This window comes from Delphinus delphis, chromosome 6 (genome assembly GCF_949987515.2).
Source record: "Delphinus delphis chromosome 6, mDelDel1.2, whole genome shotgun sequence".
Taxonomy (NCBI): domain Eukaryota; kingdom Metazoa; phylum Chordata; class Mammalia; order Artiodactyla; family Delphinidae; genus Delphinus; species Delphinus delphis.
The window spans coordinates 8,471,161-8,494,547 of NC_082688.1; the positions used below are offsets into that span (position 1 = coordinate 8,471,161).

Consider the following 23,387-nt stretch of genomic DNA (forward strand, 5'->3'; position numbering starts at 1 on the left):
CATCATGAACTCCCCTCAACGCATCTTTTCAGACTGGGACCCCATTGCTCCCCCAAATCCTTTACTCAGTGAGACTGGGTTGCTTGTTTCCCCAAATTATCCTGCTCCTTCTCTTCTGTCTTCCTGCCTCTCCCACCCACCATGGGTTCAGCGATCTCTGCAATGACTCTCCAAACGCCTCTGCCCTCTAAACCTTCCCCCAATCCCCCAGGTGCCTCCCCGGAGTGCCCACAGCACTGACTCTGTCCCTCCCCGAGGGCACTGCTCCTGTATGTCATTTATGCTCTAGTAACCTCTTAGCTGAGCGCCCACACCTCCTTCATGTCTGTGTCTGGCATAGCAACTGTTGGCTAAATAAACGCACGTGACTTTAATAAATTGAGCAATATTCACTGGAAAACACATTTAATTTCAAAGTAAACAAAATGTTTACACTAAACTATTTAATTAGTGAAACAATTATCAGTGTAACAAGCTGAAAAATACAGCAACTTGATACAAGACTGAGGTAACAAAATACTTCACCAAAAATCTAAAGAATTCCACAGAGGGCTGATGTTCAGTGGTTACTGTGGATGAGACAGTTCACAAGAATTAGGGAGAGTCCTTACACATCTGCATGCAGGGGGTCTGCCGGGAAAAAAGACAGCCCAGGAGAGTGCAACAGATTGAACAGGAGACAAATTAAAATGTAAAAACTGATTTTCAACTTACTTTGAATAATACATAAGAAATTGAAAACTACTCTCTATGCAACATTTTGAATGCTAAGTGGAAAACCATGCATTTTGGCACAGAATTTATTGAAGATTATACCATACTAATAAATTAACCACTATTGTTTCATTATTGAATGGTCACAGTCATTCAGAAATGGAGAAAGAGATAGATGAGTGGTTATAGAACCGACAGATGATCCATCGCTGCTGCTGCGAGCAGGGGTTTCGGGGCTGCCCGTGGCGCACACACACTTGTGCAACACCAGCGGCGAGGTGGTCCATGGGGCGAGTTCTCGACACCCAAGGAGATGCAGCTCTCACTCATGCTGTACTTGTCTTTAACATTGAAATTAGAACCAAAAAACCTCTGAAGTAAATGCTGTGAGCATTCTGACCCTACCCTCTGGCTCCACCTCGGAGTCCTCACTGTGTTCAGCCGTAGCTCTGTGCCTGTCTGTTCTGTGCCAACCAGTCGCTAGGACAGCAACTGGACTATTCAGTCTGTTGAGCTCTTTGAAGCTTTTCTGGAGGAATCTGCACCTGGTTTCTACCCTGTGCTAGGAGGGAGGCAAGGTCTTGCTGGGAGAGAGGAAATGGCATGGTGAAGATTATTTGTTCGTTGAGGGGTCAGCTCCATGAGGGCAGGGCTTGGGTTTGTCTTGTTCTCAGACATTTCTATCCTGGGTGGAGCCTGGCACACAGGAAGCACTCACAAGAGATGAGAATCAATGGATGAATGGGTGGTTTCACACAGAGGATCTGTTATTTCAGAGGGACTCTTGTAGTTTTTTTTTTTTCTTTTTAAAACATGAAGTCACCCAACATGCAGAATAATGTGGGGCTGATTAAAGTGCTTCATGAAAGTCACAAAAAATAAGTTAGGTTGTGTTTTTAGCAATGTTCACCTGGTTCTAAGCAACAGTAACATGGATCCAGAGCTCTAGACTTCGCCTGTGGAACGGAAGCAGACCCTGCTTGCGAATGACTTCCTGTTTCCATGGACCATTTTTCCACCTGTACAGTGGCATCCTAAAAGATACAATTCTTGGGCTTGGGAGGTGGGAGGAAGACGATGAAAGAAATACTGGCCATATTGGTAAGAAGAAAAAACACTTTATAAACTCAGTTGGCAAGAGAGAGCGGGTTCTTTCATAAGCAGAACCCCTTCAAGTGTCTTCTCTTTAGGGTCCACAGGGGACAGGGTGATGAACGGGCAGGCTTCTTCAGGGAGGGAAGGGAGGCCACACTGTCCCACTGGGCAAGCTCAGAACAATATTTCTACCGCTTTCCACCAAATCTATCCTCCACGAAGTTTCAGTTGTCAGAATGCACTTAGCTGACCTTGAGTTACAAAATGTGTCGGACTGAGAGGGGTGAGAGTTACTCCCGGGGAGAGGGGAGTGAGCTGTGTGGGCGGCATACTGAGGATACCTGCTACCTACTCCAGTTTGTAGATAGCATTCTAAACCTTTCATCCTGGGCTGCCACGATCTCTCTGCTTAACAAAAAATGATACAACATATGCATGCAAGACACGTCACCTTCAATGTTTTCACAGACATTTGTGCACCATGGCTGGTCAAAGAGCAAGCCCCAGAAATGCTACCTTCCAGGGCCAGAATCTACCCGGGGACTTTCCCCTTTGGGATTTTGTGCCTGTCCCCCTCTGTCCCTGGCTTGCAGGCCTCCTCACCTGCAGCTTGAGGGACAAACCAACACTGGAAAACAATCAGCACTTAACTCACATGCTTGGCCCAGAGCCCCTGCTGGGAGAGAGCCAAGTGCCTTACAGCCTCATCTGCAGGACTCTTCTGGTAAGTTCAAGGTTCTTACCAGTTCTGTGAGAATCCAAGCTAGGAATGTTTCCGGGAGGGGACATGGGATCAATCTCAATTTTAGTGAGAAGACTAGACACTTCGAAAAGAATTGCAATTGTGCTATTTCAAAATTAGGCTCAGAGGAAAACATTTGTAAAGACAAGGAAAATCTGTAAAGGGCAGGAAAGTGCCTGATTTAGTGTGAGTCTGAAATTTTGAGGTTTTTGGATTGGCTTCTATAATTTCATGTCAGAAAAACCAGGAGAGTTTGAAGAGTAGAGAAATTCAAGGAAAGTAGTCTGGCAATTTTATTTAAACTTAAGACTTAAAAAAAAATTAACAGGTAGCATCAGATTCAATGTAAGTTAAAGCGTTAACACTGCATGGTTCTGGTGAGAGATGTTTGGAGTGTCTGCTGTATTCATTCAGCCTCCAGATGCTAATTTGAGCAGTTGTTGGTATGAATTAGGTGCGAGCATTCGACCCCAGCTGCGTGAGGGTGTGCAAAGCACCGATGACCAAGGTTTGCTGGTCTCAATTTCACCATCTGGAGTTTCTCCTGGCACGAAAGTATTCTAGATTTTGCTCTGAAGGAGGGTTAGTTACGGAGCATAGTAAGACTCAACCACAAAATAAGACCTGATGACAATTACTTTCCTCACCAATTCATCTGAATTTTCAGAAAAGTGGTCACCGTTTGATCAAAATACAGTGGTGGGTCCTTTGGTAGTTCTTAAGTCGACCTATTATTACTGTTTATTGGTTAAGATGTTGTTTTGAAGCATCTTGCCCAGAAACTCTTAAGAGTCGTTTGGTGTCTGATCAGTGTGAGCTCTGAAACCACAATAGCAACAAGGACCCAGAAATTCAGTCTCTTTCAGAAAATCATTAAGAGTTTCCTTCTCAGAATTAGGACACCCAGATTAAAAAAAGAGAGAGAGGGGGAAAGAGAGGGAGGGAGAGGGAAGGAGAGAGGGTGGGGAAGGGCTGAAGGGAGAAGCTATGGTGATAAAAGCTACCATAAATAAAGCTAATTTTTATTCATTACTTTAAATAAAAATGTATTTGTGCAAAATAAAAGTCACTTAAAAGTATGACAAGGAGTGACAGATGAAGGACATTGTTCACCTGAAGAGCTCTCAGCCGAAAGCAGAGCTCGGACCGTCCCCTCCCCAGGGCTTTGCTCTCGTCACCATGGTCGTCAACAATTGTGCCCTTGGACTTGGATGATGGAGAACTTGCTGGTGACTGTGTTTGGGGGCAAGAATGGGGGAGCTTAAGGCCTCAGTGTCACTCAGCTCCCCAGTGTAATCAAGAATCCCAGTGGCCCTGCCCTGGCAGTGGAGGCAAAGGGGTGAGAGGATGGGAGCAAAAGCCTTGCTCGGGGAGAGGTCGGTGCAAAGTAGCTTCTGAGCAGCCGGTCAGGTCATCGTGCGCGCAGGAGGCCTCGAGAAGCTGGCAGAAAGCGTCACGACTTCCCATGCTGACCCGGGGGCGGGGGGAGGGGTGAGAAGAGCAGGGCCTTCAGACCCTGCGGGAGTGGGGCTGGGAGGAAGCAAGCAGGCCAGTGCCGGCCCAGTCCACGGTCCCGAAGCTGGGTCTTGCCTCAGAAGAGCTGACGGCAACAAGGCCTGGGAGGGCCCCAGGGGCCCAGGGAGCAGGCCTTCCGGATGAATAGCACCCATAGGAACAGAAAACAAGACACGATTTAAGGCATTGTTTGTTTACAGTAAAAGAATGCGAGGGACCCTTAACACAGAAGGAATCCGGGCTCTCACTCTGACCTTCCTCGGTGGACCAGCCTATCGCTTAAGGTTAAAGCAGGGCCTCAAAGAGAATGAAGTGTGTGATGTCACGAGTCTTGTGCCAAAATGCATGTTTCTCGGAGAGTCCACGCTCGCTCGCTTGCACGCACACAGACACGGCACGCACACGCAGAGGACGCTTCGGGGTTGTACAAAATCTGAGGCAGCCCTGTGGGCAAGCGACCCGGCACACTGGAGCCAGTCCCCGCCTGTCCCTTCCCTCCAGCCCTCACGCGGGGGGACGCTGTCCACTCTTTTGTGCAGGAGAAAGCACTGGGGGCCCAACGTGGGACGGACGCTCTCTGGTCGCAGCAGCAGCTGGTGGACGGATGAGGGCCCAGGGAGGGAGGACGGGTTGTACAGTCTGGGGACCCATCGCGGCCCCGTGAGGCGGTGCTGCAGAATGGGGGTCATGGGGGTGGCTGGGCATCGGCAGGCGGACCCCCGCACCGGTGGAGCCCTCTGGACTGTGAGGCCTCGGCCGTGTCCCCTTGAGTCCAGCTCTGAGTCTCCCAGCACCCCACCAAAGGCCTGTGCCCCGGACACGCGCTTCGCCACCAGTCCCAGGCCGGCTCCCAGAGGCCTCTGAAGTCACGCTAAGTCCTGCAGAGACTTATTCAAATGACATAAGGTTTGCAGGTACCTAGAAGAGAAAGCTCAGCCTCTTGTCAAAGTTCTGACCTTTCAGGAGGGGACAGGGGGTGGTCCCTAAGGGAAGGGTTCAGGCCTCTCCCAGTCAGTCTGTGAATGAGTGGGTGGTGAGGGAAGGGGAGAGGGCACAGCAGTGGTACCAGCCACCACGTGTTATGGGGCTGCTGTGTGCCAGGCAAGGCTCTGAGTACCGCATCTGTATTGTGTCCTGAGTCCTCACAACAACCCCAGGAGGCAGGTACTGGAATTATCCCCATTAAAAAGATGAGGAAACTGAGGCTTAGAGAGGTGAAGTGACAGGGGGTGACTGACAGGGCTAAGACACCAGCGCCCACGCTCTCAACCTCTATCCTTGGGTTAAAGCATAAGTGATTTTGGGGAGGAGAACTGACCAATCCTGCAGGATAAGCACATGCCTCCGGAGAGGCGAGGGGGTGGTTAGCGGGTGGCAGGAGTTGGCAAGTGGAAGCACAAGGAGAAGGGGGAAATTTGGGGATATCGGGAACCCCAAGGCTCCCCATGCTGTGTCCCCAGGCCCAGATCCCAGCTACCTTTACTGGGGGGACCACCAGCCCCAAGGTCAGGGTGTTTCTCCTTCCCCTCAAAGCTGCGGACACGCCCCCAGCCCCAGGCCTCCTCCCCCAGCACTGCCGTGGGGTTCCAGGAAATTTGATGAGAAGCAATTTCATCAAAAACAAATCCATCTTGGTGGTAATTTGGTCAAAATGATGAATTGGAAACAATGCATCTCCTTGACTGGGAGACAGTTATAAGAACGGTCACAGCAGCACTGTTCAGAATAGCCAAAAGCAGGAAATCATTCTTGGGATCACGGACAGAAGAACTGATAAAAAAAATTACAAGTAAATGAATGACAACTATGCACACTGACATAGAGGAATCTTAGGAACATACTGTAGGAGAAAAGCAAGTCACAGAAGAAACTAGACAGTTATGGTTCTATTCTTTAAAAAAAAGTTTTAAAAAATGTACCCCAGACAATACATTAAGGAACCAAACACATGTGTTCACATTTTAAGGGAAACAAACAAATCAGGAGAGTGGTCATGGGGCACAGGTGAGCGGGAGGGAGACAGAATTAGGAAGGAGCCCTTGGGAGGGAGGTGTTCCGAGGACTGGGGAGGTCCTGCCTTTAGACTGGGTGGTGGGTGCACGAGTGTTTGCTTTATTGCTGTGGTTTACACCTTACACATATGCTATCGATAAAGTTGAAGTGTGTTCAGCGCTAGCACACACAATTTTAAGGAATGCAGTTCCACAAAAAAGAAAAGTCACCTTAGTCCCTGAGATTTTCTACCGGAGTAGATGCATTTCTGTAATGCCCTCATCGGAGCCCCGTGCCATCACATGCAGGTAGTGTGGCTTATTTCAATAGTCCTCTGCTGTGGAATATTTAGTTTTGCCAATTTTTCCTTATTACATAAAGCAGAGGGTGGGAACATTTGTTTGAAAGTAAATTAGAAATAAAAAGGGAAAAAAGTAGAAAATATAGAAGACCGTCTCCCTTAGGTCTAAAAACTGGACAAAAATACTTAAACGTTGCCAAAGCTTGTCATGGTATACCATGTTTGCCAGACGTGAAATTCAGTCCATTTGTCTTTCTGACCAAACACCTCCTCTACCAAGTGGGTTTGACCCAGTTCCCTGCTACCTGCTGCGCAGCTGCTGCTACCCTCAGGCTGCCTCCACCCCCAGAGAGCCAGAGGACACTTGCTCAGAGCAACCGTCCCTGCTCCCGGCTGCCCCCCCACCAGGGCCACGACTGTCACTGTGGAGCAGACACCAAGGCCCTGCCTCTCTCTGCCCCCACCACCTGTGTGGCCCACCTCAGTCCTTGTCACTCCTCCGGGTCACCTGTGTGTGGCAGGTGAGCTCCAGTGCAGTGTGCTCTCAGAGTGGCCCTCAGAGCTAAGGAGGGACCCCAGGCATGCACGGAGTGACCAGGGCGGAGGAGGTCAGGACGCTCTTCCTCTCTTAACGTGACCTGAGGCAGCACCTTGTTCATCGCCTCGAGGTAACCTTCAACCAAAGACCGTGGTCTCCCCATCGTGGAGATGGGCAGTTACATTTGCTCAAGCACAAAATACAGTCTAGAGACCGCAGAGCTGTAGTTTTCTTGCACGTCATTTTAGACATTTTATGGGCACCGACACGCATATAATAAATATGCACGTGTATTTTAATACAAATGGGATTGCCCTTACGCGTGTTTTTACACTTCACTTTTTCACGTATGTCTTGGAGCCCCTTTCAGGTGATCACACACAGATCGGGGGTACACAGTAGGGGTTTACTGAGGGTCGCCGAGTTTCCAGGTGCTTTTTTTCCTCTTTCTATTAAGGACAATGCTGCAGTGGACATTCTCACCCATACACCTGTGTGTGCATGTGTGCGCATACGCCCCAGACAAATTTCTAGCAAGTGAGCTGAGGGACTCGAATGCAATTTATTTTCAGTTTCCCTGTGGTGCCTCAAGTTTATCCCTTTATCAGTCTTGTCCTACTGTTTTAGTTTGTCGAGGACTTTCTGCTAATTTTGCCGTCTAGCTTCTTATCGTGTAGAATTTGATCAGCTTGTTACATGTGTCCTCATCGATGTTACAGATGAAAAATCCTGAATAGGCCCAAACTGAGCACAGAATCATGGGACACACCACTAGAGACCTCCCTCTGCCTTACGAGAGCTGCTTTGAGGGGCCAGGAAGTCTGTGACTGTGCTGTGACCAGCACCACTGCAGCCCCTGCCCTCCCGGCCTCACACGCCTGCTGTGAACTCGGCACTACCTTCCTCCTCCTCGAAGCTGCCACCGTCTATTCCAGCCACGGCGCTCTCTCTCCAGACGGAGGAGAGGGACCCGGCTCCCCAGCCCCTCTTCCAGCTCATCCCTGGGGAACAGGTCAGGGAAGCTCAGTGCTCCTGGCCCCAGCAGCCCACCTGCTGTCCGGGCTGGTATGAGGGCTGAGCAGCCACCCCTCTAGCAAGCCTGGACAGCAGAGGCTGTGCTTCCAGGCCTCTGGCTCGATGGCAGGAGGCTGAGCAAGCCAGGTCCCCGCCCCCCGCCTCCCCCCCAGGAAGCATGCGGCGGGAGATTTCCGGGCCGGCAAGTACAGACTCTGGTGTCAGGCAGACCGGGGTTAGATCTTACTCACCGTGGGGCCTTAAACAAGTGTCTGCCACTTTCTGAGCCTCAGTGTCCTCAGCATAAAACGGAGACAGTATGGGAACCTACCTCACAGGGATGTTGGGAGGATTCGGCCAATTCCTGCACGTAAAGCATTTCTCCTGAAGCCTGGTCCTGGGAGGGGCAGCAGTGGGGGGCGGGAGCAGAGCCTCAGGCAGGCATGGCGGACCAGAGGTCCTATTGGTTCAAGCATGCCAAGGGGCCGTACAGCCCCACTCACCAGCAGCACCATGGTTGCTTCTCAACAAATGAGCTATTATTATCGTTATTCCTAAGGGTTGTTGGGGGCAGGGAGGCCCTTTTGTCAGGTTGGAGTTTGCCCATGAATCAGCTTTCGGGGGGTGACCTCAGTAGACGCTGTGGCCTGACCCTTGGGGCACTATCCCACCTGTAACCTATCTCTGATGGATGTTTCTGTGGCGTTTCCTTTAGTAGGAAAGACACAGGGGCCAGATTCAAAGTTCTAGTCTGAAGCTGGGCTTAGTTCCAAGAGGGGCAGGGGGTGCCCTGTCTCATGGGAAAAGGCTGATCAAAAGAGGGCGCCTGGGAGCTTAGCTGATAGGCTCTGGGGGAAGGAGGGAGGTGTGTTTTCTAGCGACCCTTAGTCCCGAGGGTGGGAGAGGGTATTTTAGGTAACAAGCAGGACTTTGGTGACTTTACCTGAGGCCTGTTGCTTTTACATGCGTCATCCAAATGCTTGTGCCACAGTATTGCATGAAACCGGGAACCAGTCTGGAACTTGTAAACATTGCCTGATGGGTAGAAAACCACTGGTTAAGAGGAAGGTCACGTGGGAGGGTCTGCCTGTGACTGTGGCGTGAAGATAAACGTGGACCTGGGTAACTAAACAAGGGAAAGTCAGGAGCAGCCCAAGGCAAGCTCGGGGCACGTAGAGGAGGAGGCTCCCGTGCTCCCCGCCTGTCTCTTTGGACCAGGGTTCTTAACCATTTTTCCAGCCACGGTGCCTTTGGCTCTGGTGAAGCCTGTGGACCCTTCTCAGAATTATATTTCAAATGCATAAAATAAAATAGAAAGAAAATCAATAATACTGAAATACAGTTACCAAACTGCTAAAAAATAAATGAGTGATATCATTCTCGACGTGCTCATTTATTAATGCGCTAATGACAAGATCTGGGGGCAGGTCTGATACTGTACTGTAACTGCAAAGAGCTGAACAAAAATGCTATTCTAAGATATCTGCAATAATACGTGATGTGAAAATATCTGTGGTTTCTCTTGCAGATAAAATCACAGGTATTGTGAACATTCTAGTTAGTAGTTTAACACTTATAATTAAAGGAATTAGAGGTCATGGGAAACAGAGATGTGATCTTTTTGCCACCCAAGCTCACAGACCTTTTGCATTCTATCCATGGACCTTGGCCACCTGCTGTGTCATATTTCCCTCTGCTTGGGGACAGTGCTTTCCTCTGGGCTCAGCCCCGAGAATGGCCTGTGGACCCCATGACCATACAGTCTTTAAGTCAAGCTGGTATAGGTACAACCTTTACTTCCTAAAGAAACCGCCTCTAATCTGGTCCCAGAGCCTCGCGAAGAAACTCAAATGGTAACCAGCCTGAGGAAACACTATGACGTGTGCGTAGCCATACGTGGTTCAATCACTCAGAAGCAGAGCAGAGGACTTGGCTCTCTCCATTCCCTGGGCTCCTTGAGGCTCTCACTTCTTTAATTCCCAGCTAACAACATTCAAACCCTGACCCTCCACCAGCACCATCATCTGCATTACCTGGGAGTTTGTTAGAAATAGAGAATCTTGGTCTCTACCCCAGATCCACTGAATCCAAATCTGAATTTTTACAAGATCCCTGGGCAATCGTATGTACATGAACCCTGCATTAGAACATTCCTGTGAAGGTGTGAAGATGCTCAGGGTCTTTACAGCTCCAGTGAACTTGCCTAGCTAGGAGACCCAGGAAAGCCGGGCTTTTGTCACGTGACGTAGGCCGCCAAGGAGGTTAGCACGGCCTATTCCGAACCTCAGTGCAGAACCTCTCCTTCTTCTCAGCATGCTCATGGGGGAAGAATAAAACCAGGAGGAACTGGGAGGTGACTGGGCAAGTGAAAGTTGGAGCTTTTATAGAAGGCTTCTTCTCTGATTTGGCCTTGGATCAGGACACCGCCAGAGTCTCACGGCACAGGCAATGCCGGGGGGGCCTTGAAATCTCCCAACACCCAAGACTCCTCCAGCCGCATGGTCACTGCCTCATCCAGCGCTATGTTATTCATTCCAGGACCCTGAGGCTAGAGTTCCAGGGGTGATGGGCCCCAGCAGCCATAGGTGAAAAGGATTCCGGCTGCCATGTGCCATGCACACTGCTCAGTGGACACGCCCACCACGATCTAAGCAGCTTTTGTGGACCAACGAGGGACCCTGTGAACATCAGACCCTAAAGCAAAAGGAAAGCAGCAGCCTCAGAAGTCCCTACTGTTTCGAAACGCACATTTAGCAGCAGAAGAAAGAGGGCAGAGAGAAGCTGCAGGCTCCCAGCGCTGGCCTGCTGCCTACCTTTGTCGGGGTTATTCAGCTGGAAGATGTCCGGGTGCTCGGGGTCATCGGGCAGCTGCACCATCCAGCCCACGACGGAGACCTTTTTGCCAGGTGTGGATTTATACTGCAGAGGAGCAACAGCACGGCCGTGAGGCCCACACCCTCCGCTCCCCAAGGAAGGCCGACCTGGGCCAGGCAAGGTTCCTTCCACTCCCGCCGCCTTGCCCACCTCCACCCACCCCGCTGCACTTCGCACCAAACGAAGTGGCAGCACAGAGAGGCCTTTGGTGGAACGTACGTGTTTTCTGTCTGTGCCCCTCAAGGACTTGGCTCCGTAGTACAGGAGGGTGGATCCTGAGAGGATGACCCAGTACCTGGTCCACGAGGACAGCTGCAGAGGCAGAGTGACAATGTCACAAGTGGAGGGGCAGAGTCCCCCACTGCCTGGCTAGAGACCCAGCTACATGGGTGGAAAGGGGGGGCCCTTCCTCCCGAGCGGTGCCAGCGCAGGCCTCATCTCGTCCCTGCCCGCCAGCCCTCAGTGCCACTCCTCCCAGGGCCTAGAGGAGGGAGACTCCTCAGCAGCTCATCAGGCCTAAGCCCTCCCTCTCCTTTACCCCAAGAGCCTTTCCTTTTCCCACCTTGTTTAGGGCAGTGCCAAGGCATAACTTCTATGTATTCAGGTGACCTGAACCCAAGAATGTCCTGGGGAAAAAGAGTTTCAAAACACGGACAAGCTAAACCATAACCTAGAAGAACCGTAATGTCTGCAATGGGGGCTCTGGCTGCAAGCGGATGGCAGCACTTTTATGGCCAGAAGAGGGGACGCCTGGCAGGGCCAAGCTGCAGGTGTGGCTTTTGTTCCTCTAGGCATGAAGCAGACCGCTCGGCATCACGACCTACAAGGCTCCTCTTCACACTGGCGGGCGGCGGGGGGCGGGGCGCGGGGTTGGTGGGGGAACTGCGTCACCTCAGATGGTGAAAGCACTGGCTTTCAGACCTTTTTGATGACACCCACAGGTGTGTACAACACATGTGCATATGTATGTTGAACTGAAAGAAGCTTCATGAAACAATATTCACTTTTACTATGTGTAAGAAACTCCGACATTTTCCAGTCTATTCTATCCTACTCAGAAATATGGGTCATGACCCCCTGGATTAACTTCATCGCTCACCAGCGGGCCAACCAGCATCTGGACAATAGTGTCTCGCTCTGGCCTCAGAATGACTGGAGCCTCGACCCGGTACAGCAGGGCAGCAAGCAGGTCTGTACAGCAGACCAGGTATAGGGCCTCATGTCGCAGGACGCTTTGTGACACTCTGGGTCCAAGGGACGGAGTGTGGCCCAGGGCTGGGATGCAGACTCTTCTCCTCACCCAAGAACCACCAAGCACCCGAAGACAGGGGAGCCTCTAGAGCAGCACCTCGGCTAGGGGCCTGGCATCTTCACACGGGGCGCCGGCAGGAGGGGGCATCGCCAAGTGGCTTTGTGGGCAGTGGACGGGGCAAGCGGCAGCCAGGGCAGGAGAGGAAGGCCAGAGCAGACACGGGCAGACGCTGCCTGGAGCTGCGGCTCACAGGCGGGCTTGCAGGCAGCTTGCCGTGGATGCTCCGTAGAACAAACAAAGAGGTCTTGGCAAGCGGCTGAGGGGTCACGGAGCCAGGGACATCTGGGCTCAGCACGTGGTGACCCGGCGGCTGGTGGGGGAGCCTGAGAGGCCTCCTGATTCCTTGTCCCTGTCCTTTCCACCACGCGTTTCATGATGCTGCCGAAGGGGGAGGGGATCTGCATCGGGATACCACCCAGGCCGTGCTGCCCGTCTCAGGCACAGCACCCTCCCTGACTCCCAGGGTCTCCAGGCCTCCACCTGCCCTCAAGATAATCACACAGTCCCATTCCCCGCCTGCTCAATGTGTGCAGGGCCACACACGTGACAGTCCTGCCAAGTCCTCCAGGATGTAGGGACTATTTTATCCCAATTTACAGATGTGGAAACTGAGGCCCTGCCCACTCAGTGGCACAACTGGACTGGAGCCCCGGTTGGCCGGTCTCTGGAGCCCATGCCCTCCCTGCTGCCCATGCCGCCTCTAGACAGATGTGCCTCTGCACTCACCGCGGGCTTCCGTCCTTCCTTGAGCAGAGTTTTCCTTCTCAGAGGCCCCTCCATGGTGGGGACCGCTGCCGAGCTCCCCAGCGTACAGATGCACGGGCCGGTGGGGCTGCAGGGGAGACCACCAGTCAGACATCGCCTTGGAGGAGCTGAGGTCAGGCACCCTCTCACCCACTGGGGCCCACGGGTCCCCCACTGCCGGGTCCATAATGGCGCCACAGGACAAGGACTCAACAGTGCTGGGCAAGGCTAGGGAGGGGAGGGCCCCGAGGGCCTGGAAAACCTGAAGGACGGTGGCCTTGGGCTCACCCACAGCTGAGAACTTGCACCTCCCTCGTCCTTCTGAGTGCTGAGCGGCTCTAGGCTTGGTGCCCACGTTCCCCGTAATCCAGGCCCCCAGCAGCACCCGTGCCCTATCCTGGCTTCCTCTCCACCTGCGGAGCTTGGGGCCTGCGCAGCACCTCCTCCTTCCTGTGTTGGCAGGAGCAGCGAGGAAGTGGGAGTGGAGGGGATGGAGTAAAAAGGGGGGCAGCGGCCCCAAACCCCCATGCCCTGCGCCTTTGCGGCAGGGCTCCTTTCTCCCCCTCTGCCATGGGGATTCGGGCGCCACCTACAGGTGAAGAGTCCAAGTGCAGCACAGCCCAGGCCGCTCGCCTAAGCACCCGCTTCAGCTCCCTGGATAGGCACCTCCCGTAGACACCTCCCTCAACCCTGCATGAAAGCCGAGCAGCGCTCCCTCCGCATCCCAGTGGAAGGCATCGCCACCCACTGGCTGAAGGAGCCAGAAACCTGGGGGTTCTCTCCTCTCGTCAGTTCACCCCCGAAACCTCATCAATCCCAAGGACTCATTGATCCCATGCCCTAAATATGCCCATCTCAGCCACCCCACTCCCCCCAACTCAGGCCAGAACTTGGTCATCCTTTGAACGACTGCCCAATACTCTCGCCTGACCTCCCTGTGTCCACGCTTGCCTTCCTCCCACGCGCCCTGCACACCGTGGCCAGCATGGCCTGGCTCTGCCAATACCCTCCCCCCACCCCCAGGCAACCCCTCCAGTGCCTTTGAGACCACCATCCTCTCCCCCTGCTGGGCGTGGCTCTGGCCCACCTCTCTGGCCTCGCCTGCCACCCTCTCCCCCACTCATTTCTTACAACGAGGACTTTCCTTCACTCCCCAAATCACCCAGCTCTTCCTGCCTCACGGCCCCAGGGGCTGTCCCTTGGGCTGCAGGTACTCTTCTTCCCCCTACACCTCTCTTCACTTCACTTGGCTGACTCCTATCACTCTTCCAGTCTTTTCTCCAGGGAGGCCTCCTCTCTGGCCCATCGGCACCCGTGATTTTCTGTTCCGTTTCTGCTTTCCTGAAGCAGCAGCCCTACAGGCTGAGGCAGAGGCTGAGTCCGTCTCGTCGGCAGCATCAAGCACAGTGCTTGGCACCCAGCAAGCACCACAGAGCTACTTGTTGAATAAATGATCACATGAATAAATGAATACCTGTAGACGCAGCTCCGGGTTCTGGGAGAATTCCGAACTGGAACCCGCCAGTTGGGCCCCAGCGTGGCATAGAGACGTCCCCTGCTTCAGAGGAAAAGGGTTGAGTTTTAGCAACAGCCTGGAAAGACCACTCCTGAAGGAGGCGAGGGCATCGCAGACTATGTGGTCATTAGCTCAGGAAGCCTCAGCCCCAACTCTTCCCCCAGCCTCCTCAGTCACACTGCAAGCACATCTGGGGCACAGCTGGAGCTGCTAGGTTAGTGAACACAACACCCCTGGAGCCTCCAACAGGGCGAGTCCCCAAGTCTCCAGGTAAGTGTTTCCTTAACCTTTTAACTGAATGTTCACCTTGCTTCCAGTGTCAAGGGGATGACTAAAATCCAGGCACACCCCTTATCCCTGTGTAGCCCAAATATTCCATGGTCAATCCAATTAAAAGCGCACAGACACGGCATTGTGGGCTGTCTTGCGTGTTGGCCCAGGGTGGGGATGGGGTGGGGCAGTGTAGCATCATTATTCACCCGGGCACTACTGAATTCCTCCGTTTGCTACGTCTTCTCCATCGGACAGTCTCTTTGCTGGCCCCAGATGGTTCCCTGCAAACCTGCTCTGTGACCTGCTGCAGACTCCAAGAACTGGTGCTCCAGGACCTCTCCGTGGGCTGCCCATCAGGCCGCTCTCTCACCTGTAGTTCCCCAGCAGTGAGCCTTTCCAGGGGAAGACGTAGCTTCCAGGGCAGGTGGGGATCTTAACCTATGTGGGGGAAGGCTTCCGTCTTCCTCTCCTCTCTTTATCCTTTTCCTCTCTTGGCAGAATGACTTCCTGTGTCTACTTGATCCTCCACCTTCTCCCCACCCCTGCAGCATGGTCTGTCCCTGGGCTATAGCTTTCCATTGGCCAAACAATGATGCAACCCAATTTATAAAGCCAGACAAGGTCCAGACGTCCTTTTCAAGTGTTCCCTCTGTTGTCCACTGCCAGTCCCAGGTTGCCCCATGTTCCCCCGTGGCACTGGACACCTGGGGGGTGGTGTGGGGTCATCGTCATTCACGGCAGCAGGTGCATCGCGCCGTCACCGAGCTCAGGCTCCTCCGAGAGGGGGCTGCGCTGCTCTCTGCCCCTCCATCCTCCACTCAAGAAGGAACTGTTCTTGATGACCATCTTGGATTTGCTGTCCCGAAGCCCACGTTCAGGGCTGGTGGGAGTCTGATGGTCCTCCAGGTCGACTGCCCCGGGACCCTGTCCCTTTCGTCCATCAGCCACTCCTCTTTAGGTGACAAAGAGCTGCAGCATGTGCTTGGTCCCCCAAGTCCTCGAACGTAATGGGTCTCAGCCCATTCCCCACCCAACCCTCGTGACAGATGACGGTCACAGGCCCACCCCACCCGCACCACGGGCCGTGGCTCAGAGGTCCCGACACGCTCAACTCCCAGCCTACAGGCCACACTGACTCCTCCCTCTCTTCACGGCTGGGCATGACACCACGGCACGTCACATCCCCGTGCCTGAGCAGGCTGTGCAGAGCGCCAACAGCCTGCCTCCAGGGACGCTCCCCCCGCACCCCCGCCCAGCTGTAACCGGGATCGCTTATGAGTCAGGGCAGGGTCTGACAGTGAGCATCTCTGTGCCCGGAGGACGTCTCCTCATTTGATCTGGATTCCCGCTCTGAGCCGCCGTCTGTTTGGAGTTGGAGATGGAGCCTCCGGCCCCTTCTTCTCCACCTTTCTTCTCACGAGTCTTTGTTCCTGGTACCCCAGGACACTGTGTGATGACAGTGGACTGTTCCACAGACGGGGCGATGTGGTTGGTGCTGCTACCATCTCTCCATCATCCTCTCCGCTTCTTTGAGACACTCCGTGGCTGCACACTTAACAGACGTTTGGCAGGACTGACGTTTGTTGACAGAGAGCTTTAAGTCAGCGTCTTCCAACCAGTCTAGGCTTTTAAGCAGTCTTTCCTCACGCTCTTCCTGAAGGAGTGAGGTGCTCCCAAGGGCAGTGGACTGCTGGGGGGAGCGCAGGGACGCCGGGGGTCACAGGGCGGCTCACGGGACAGTCACTAATGACCGCTCCTATGTGGCAGGCCATTGACTATCTCACGGGAGCTTTGTTTCAGCACCATCATCCTCCCCAGAATGGGGAACTGAGGCTCAGGGATGTGAAGACACTTAACCGAGGCATGAGCCAAGTAAGTCAGGATTTGAAGCCACAGTTTTCAGGGTGGGAGAGAGGTTGAGTTGTCGCATGGGGAGGAGTCCGCCATGGGGACAGGGTCCTCGTTTGGAGCCAGCACCATGTGGGCGGCTTCCTGGCGTTCCGCTCTCAGAGGCACCCCTACTCACAGGTTCCCGCTGCAGCTCACACTGGGCGGGCTTTGTCAGTGTCTGTGAGGCTGGATGGCCACAGATTTGTAGATCCTGGATCTCCTGGGCTGGGGCCACCTCCCAGGTCCCTGGTCCCTTGACTCCCCCGATGGAGTCTTCTCCTGGTGGTTCTGGCTGCCTGACATTTAAGAGCAGCTGTCATTTATCGCCCGCCCGTCAGGAGGTGGCTAAGTGCTTCCACACACCGTTCCTCCCAGCTCTGTGAGGGGCGCTGTTCTCACCCTGTCTTAGACGAGGAAACTGGGGCTCAAGGAGGTGAAGCCACTTCACCAATGGGTGAAGCCACCCATTGGCCTGTCACTAGGGATGGAGACACAAGTGCTCACACAGGGAGGATGTCTTTTCCACATGAGCCAAGGGCCTGCATCAGTCAAGCTACTCCAGGTAGGGGAGGTCAGAGCCTGCTCCACCTGGAGCCTGGGGAGTAACGCTGGCTTTGAAGTGCAGTGTAATGGTGACTTTTCCCCAAGGCCAGCTTTTAGGAGACTATAGGCAGGGTGGTGGCCAACCTTCCCTCCCAAGGCAAGCACTGCAGGGCTGGAGGAGGGCTGTGACAGGCGGGGCGGCTCTGGCTGGGCCCAGGCGGGCTAGCATCAGCACAGAGGAGACAGGATCTTCAGCCACTGGAACCACTTCCAGTGCTTTGAGAAGATTTGTTATTTGAATGTTCACGGCCAGAAAACGCAAAATGAGTGGGCAGTGGTATCTGGTGAACTCCAGAAATAAAGGCATTTCTCCAACCGACGGGGGCTCCCAACTCCAGAACCACAGACACCTTTCCCAGCAACATACTGGGAACAAGTGGCTGAACAGAATGTATCCCAGGAGGGCCATTCTACTGCTCCCTCTCAGGGACAGATCTTCAGGAGGATCTGGGGGAAGAGGGCTGCAGCAGGCCACTCTCCTCATGGGGAGTCTGGTCTGGGGAAGCTGTGAGCTGGCAACCAAGTGGAACGCCTCAGGCCCAAAGCGAGTTCAAGAAGAAGAAGAAGAAGAAGATGATGATGATGATGGGGATGATAAAGATGACGATGACGGGGATAGGGTGGTGACGATGAGGAGGATCAGATGATGGGATGATGGTGATGGCGGGGAGGATGGGTACCAGGCAACGTGCTAAGCAGTACTCGTTCACTATCCTATTTAATCACACAATACTGTGGGGCAGGCACTGTTCTTATCCCCACGTTATAGACAAGGAGTCTGAGGCTTAGAGAGGTGGAGTAACTTGCCCAAGATCACAACACAGGGAAGAGGAAGATGGTTGGTGCCACTGAGGTGGAAGCAGCCAGGGTCCTGCTTAGGCCAACAGCATCATGAGAATTCAGACTGGCTGAGGCAGGTCTGAAAGGCGTCTTCTCCTCAGTAGTTTTCTAGGTACACATTAGGTGGTAGGTATCTTGGGGGTTAAATATCAGAAAGCCCTGAGTCTCTGTTGCTGGTCCAGGAGTGGGGAGCAAGAAGTCTTGGATAATAATTACACTGAGGCCTCAGTAATCTTGTCTTAGCAGAAGTACCAGTCCCCCCACCATTCTTCTATCTCAAGTGCACAGAGCCCCTGGTAGGAGTGTACCTGTGGAAGGGTTCAAGTGATGCTGTTCATCAACAGTGTCCACCTGTACCAGTAAACCCTTGCTGGGAAACCGTCCCATTGGACCAGGTCTTGGTCCTTGCCGCTACCTAATGACTTACCCTCATCTGCAGGCAGGAAGCTGCCACCCTAAGTTCTGCTGGGCCTGGGATGTCCCTTCCTGCAGTACTTGTTAAAGGACTTCTGCTGCCTGGGAATCACATTTTTCTCTGGGTAGCGTCCCTGATCCACTGAGTGGGTCCCTAGGAGCCATATCTGCGCTGCATGCTTAGCTGAGGGGACAGAACCACCCTTGATCCAAGCCAGGTCAATCAGGTTTTCTCTCTTGGCAGTTAAGAACCAGATTTGAGAGGCTGACAGTCAGGCTCTGTGGCTCGCTGAAGCTATAACATGTAAACTTGGGAGCTATGAGGCATCAAGCTTCCCCAGTGTGAGCTGAGAGGTCTAGAAATCTGGGCTGCAGAAGGAGAGGAGAGCATAGCAGGTATGCATAGAGAAGGGTCAACACCAGATGGAAGGAGGGTCCTGTTCACCTTCTAGGACCTGACTCTGAGAGGTTGTAGGTGCTGGACAGAGAGGTTGTGGGCAGAGATTTCTCAGCTACCTGTGAAGCCACAGCAGCTAGCAGACAGGGCCCAGCCCTTGTCTGTCAGGTCCAAGCACAGGATCAAGCAAAAGGCCAGGGACTGTTGCCCGCTCTTCTCTCCCAGAGGGGCCTGAGCTCCTGGGTGGAGCCTAACTCACCAGACGTCAGTGTCCGATGCTGACAACAGGCAAGAGATGTCATCTCTGGGGGACCAAAGTCAGAAGCTTGGCACATCACCCAGCTGGGCTGCCACCCAAGGCCGAGCAGCAGAACGGAGCAGCACGATGGACCCGGGGAACCAGACTGAGGGCTAGGAAGGGGAGGGCCACCAGCCTGGGGGGTTCCAGGGCCTCAGCCACAGGGGACAGGGGTGGGGCAGTGAGGCCCTCTGTGAGGGTCACCCTGAGAACAGCCACCCTCATGGCTGCACTTCAGTTGAATCGCCCCCAGAACTTCGTCTCCCTCTCCTAACATGCCGCAGAGTTTGGGGCCCAAGAGGCACCCTTGAACCCTGGCAATCCCAAGGCATCTACCAGAGTCCTCTGACCTTCTCCGGGAGGAAAAGGAGTGTTTTAAAGACTCTGACTTGTGGGTAGCAGGCCTGGGGCTCTGCTGCCATGACTCCACTTTCCTGGGGTCTTCCTAAGGATGCTAGAAGATTTCATAGGCTAAAGACAGCACAGTGCGGAAACCGTGTCACCCAACCTCCTCTACACCCCAGAGCACCTACAGGCCAACTGTCGACAGCACCCTCTTAAAGGGGCCTTCCCGGCAATTCAGAGTCACCCTGGAGGCCAGCAGGGCTGGCAGACACTTGCCTGCACTGTAGCCCATCCACCCCATGACGACTGAACTGCCAGGTGGGAAATTTTCTCTTCGTCCCAACCAGCCTTAGACTCCGGGATCTCTTGCTTGCTGGCGAGAAGTTCCTACTGAGCGAAATTCATACACATCCCAGAGTAAGTTCCCCGCCAGGAGCAACTGCACCTATGTGTCCAGTATTTCCTGTGAGCATCCTCCCTGTAGAGCTGGGGAACCTGAGGCTCGGAGAGCTTGAGAGACATGCCAAGGTCCTTGAGAGAGTAGGCGGCCCTGGCCTCAGCCCTGGCCACCCCTCCACCCCACAACGCTGCTGACAGTGTCCAGAGGTCACGACGACCTCTCTCTGCAGAGGCACATTCAGAACTTCAGAGACCAGGGCTCATCACGGAGCCCACCCCTCCTGCAGAGACTCAGGGACACGCAGCTTCCCTGGGCCACCTCTCCCCTCCTTGGACACGACTCAGGCCTCGCAGCCTCCTCAGGTCCCAGGACCCCCCTTGAGGGCCCACTGTGGTCCTCTTCACCCAATGTCCTCGGCTTTTGCTGAACCATTGCCTCTACCAGAAGCCACCCATGAACCCCCAGTCTGACTCGGGTCCCCCTGCTGGGCTTTCCCGTCTCGTCCTCTTCATGACCCCCTGTGCACCTGGCATCGTGGATTGAATCTCTGTCTCCCACCTGGTCCGTCCGTGAGCTGTGACCGGCCCCCTGATGCAGCTCGACCTCCCCAGGAAGGAGAGTGAACAGCTCTGCTCTGAGGAGGCTGGTGCATTTTCCTCTCCTGCTCCCTTACCCTCTCCCACCAGAGGGGCTTCCTCCAAAGACCCCTCTGCCTCCTAGTCTCTCCGCCACCCATAGTTTGGCCTGTCTGTCCCATGAGAAGGCCATTCTGCACAGCCTGGCAACGTCAGACTAGAGCAGAAGGATGGCTGAGTATTTCGGAATGAACTTTGTGACGTGCTTTCATATTTCACCCCTTAAAAAGTGACCAGGAAACATTTCTGATTACACCCTCTTTCAGAAAGTTAAATGTTGTCTTTTTCCTGGGTGAAAAAGAAACATTTACCCATTGTAGAAAATTTGGAGAATACAGAAAAAGAAAATAAAGAAAGTCTCTCAGTAACTCTACAAGCAGAGACAACCAAGAGGAATGATATTATGTACCTTCATACACACACACATATGTGTTCATCCCCATCATCCACTTCGCTCTCTGTAAAAACCTCATTTAAAATGTTTAACTCCTAGGCTGAGGTTCTTGTTCTCACTTCAGTGCCAGCGCAGGCGTAAAGAAGCAGCTGTTACCTCTTACCGACAGGCCCGACTAATGCTCCCCGCTCCCCGTGCCATTTCTGAGGAGGCTGAGGTTTGCTTGAGGCCAGCCTGGTGCAGCGTCCACAGTTCCCACATTCCACTTCATCCAGGATGCACTGAAAATGCCTTTCCGGGGCCACCTCCCTGCCTCCCTGGGAAAGCAGATGTGACACAGGGCTCTCCTGCCTTCGTCCCACTCCCAGGACCAGGTGAGAAAACACCAGGTCAGGGACGTGAGGGGTGTCCCACCCTTGCCCCCTCCCCAGAGACTCCAGCCTCTGGCTCCCCAGGGCCCTGACCTAGGACCACCACTCTGTCCTCATTCTGGGCTCTGAAGACAGGGAGGGTCGTTGGGGCCGCCTGGGGGCTGAGAAATGACCAGCACTGCCCAGGGTCTGGCCGCCTCAGGGCTCCCGTCTCTTCCCGTCCCTCCTCAGCCCACGGGCCCTGTGACCTGCTGAGGCTGAGCTGGATTAGGGACAGGAGGGTGAGAGCAGCGGCAGAAGGCCCAGCAGGAACAGTGGCTGGCTGCGGCCACTCCGCCAGGGCAGCCGGGCGGGTCCCGGGACGCTGGGGGCTCCAAAGCGGGTGCTCTTTAAGGCTGGCCACTTCAGGAACCACTGGGCACAGCCTGAGCTCCGGCTGCCACCCAAGGACGCCTGGGGGCCACAGGGCTGAAACGTCCAGGGGAGTGAATCAGGGAAGGCAAACTTGCAAGATGGGCCACACGATCCCACCCTTGGCCAGACAACGAGAACCGTCCTACCTGCCTGTTCACAGCAGCACAAAGGCTGACTACGATGTGCCCCGAGACCAACAGAGGGGTGTGTGCTGGCGGCTGGGTCACTGGCCTGGGCCTCCCGCCCTGCGTGCTGGTATCTGGCTCCATGTCTCTTCCTGGCCAAGGCCAAGCTTGTCACCAGGGCTGGGGGGCTGGTGGGCAAGTCAGTTGAAGGTTGTGGCTTGTAAGCTTCAGGGCTGTGGGGCAAGGTGCTGCCCCCCTCTCCCAGCCTGGCCTCTGGGGACTGGAACAGACAGGACCTCTTCCTCTGTGGGGACTGGCCCAGCCCTCGCCTGCACCCTTGTCTCTGGTTCTGACGCCACCGTCCACCCATGCACGTGTAAAGATGCAGGGAGAGCGGGTTCTTACAGCGTTTGCTGGGAACAGCGGGCAAGGGGTCTGGGAGGGGAGGTTCCTTGGGGGCAGCCGCTGGTCTCTGGGGCCAGGAAGAGTGAGGCCCGGCTCCCGGGGAAGAGGGAATCTGTTCCCCTTCAGTGAGCAGGGGCAACGTGGCATGGGGGAGGCCGGCGTGGACGGAGGTCCCGTGGGCCTGGGCTCTGGGCGGGCGGAGGTTAGGAATAAGGAGGCCCAGGCAGCAACAGGAACTGTGGTCACTGAACTGTGAGAGAAACGAGTAACATTTTACAAAGATGTTAAAGCGTGTGAGCTAAATCCCCTCCAAGTCTCCCGTGGGGTCTCCAGGAAAGTCTAGAACGCTCACATGCTTTTGAGGGAGTGGACTGTTTTGGGGGGACATGAGAAGAGGCCAGTGCAGGATGGAAATGGAGACTGGAGGCTGGGCCGCGGGAGCTGGAGGCCGAGGGGCAGCTGGCGTCTGGACCGTCAGGACCACCCTGGGTCTCGGAAGGTGCCAGAGGGGACATCCTAGCCCCGCCGGCATCCTCCAAAGCAGGTGGTCTCCTGTTCCCCTCCGCAAGAAGGGGCCGGACTGGGAGCTGGGTCCCGAGGAGGTGAGGGACAGGCCATTCTCCTGGAGGCGGGGCTGGACACCTGCACAGGCCAGCTGTCTGTGAGACCAGCGCTTGCCAGAAAGCCCACCCAGAGTCCTGTTAGAGACATTCAGATGGAGAGCGGGTCTAATGCTAGATCCTAAGTGAAAGAGACAGAAGAGACACGCTACAGCGTTTGGTGTTCCCCCTGAGTGGAGCACAGCACCGTCTCCCTGAGCGGGAGTTCTCTCACCACCTTCCTTCCTGGCAGCTCTGATCTCAGTCGCGCGTGGTTAGTAGGAACCGTATCTGCCACCTTCAGTGACTGGCAAGGTGTCTGGCAGGGAGCAACGCTTAATAAACAGCTTTGAATGAATGAACGAACGAGTGAACGAAGGAATGAACGAGTAAACACGAGGAATGGATGAGTGAACGAAGGAACGAACGAGTGATCACGAGGAATGGATGAGTGAACGAAGGAACGAACGAGCCATGAGCAGGTCCAGGTGTGGATAGTATCCAGGATCCACGTCCTCTCATTGGCCCGTGGTTGGGGAGGTGCTGGATTGCCCGTAAGCCCCCTTCCTCAGGGCTGCCCCAGGAGTCCCCTGACCGGTGCTGAGAAAAGTCAGACTTCTGCTCATC

At 54.3% G+C, this 23,387-nt stretch overlaps 1 protein-coding gene across 2 annotated transcripts in view; it reads right to left on the reverse strand.

The window, feature by feature from the left end:
- Positions 1-396: 396 nt before the first annotated feature.
- RALGPS1 (Ral GEF with PH domain and SH3 binding motif 1) overlaps positions 397-23,387 on the reverse strand; it is a 329,731-nt gene continuing 306,740 nt past the window's right edge. For both annotated transcript variants that reach the window (XM_060014138.1, XM_060014137.1), the window contains exons 15-21: positions 14,316-14,399; positions 12,824-12,929; positions 11,005-11,097; positions 10,725-10,830; positions 8,855-8,946; positions 8,243-8,308; positions 397-4,984 (exon numbers count right to left, since the gene is read on the reverse strand). In XM_060014138.1, coding sequence (XP_059870121.1) covers positions 4,955-4,984; positions 8,243-8,308; positions 8,855-8,946; positions 10,725-10,830; positions 11,005-11,097; positions 12,824-12,929; positions 14,316-14,399 — 577 coding nt within the window. In that variant the 3' untranslated portion in view covers positions 397-4,954. The remainder of the gene's footprint in view (positions 4,985-8,242; positions 8,309-8,854; positions 8,947-10,724; positions 10,831-11,004; positions 11,098-12,823; positions 12,930-14,315; positions 14,400-23,387) is intronic.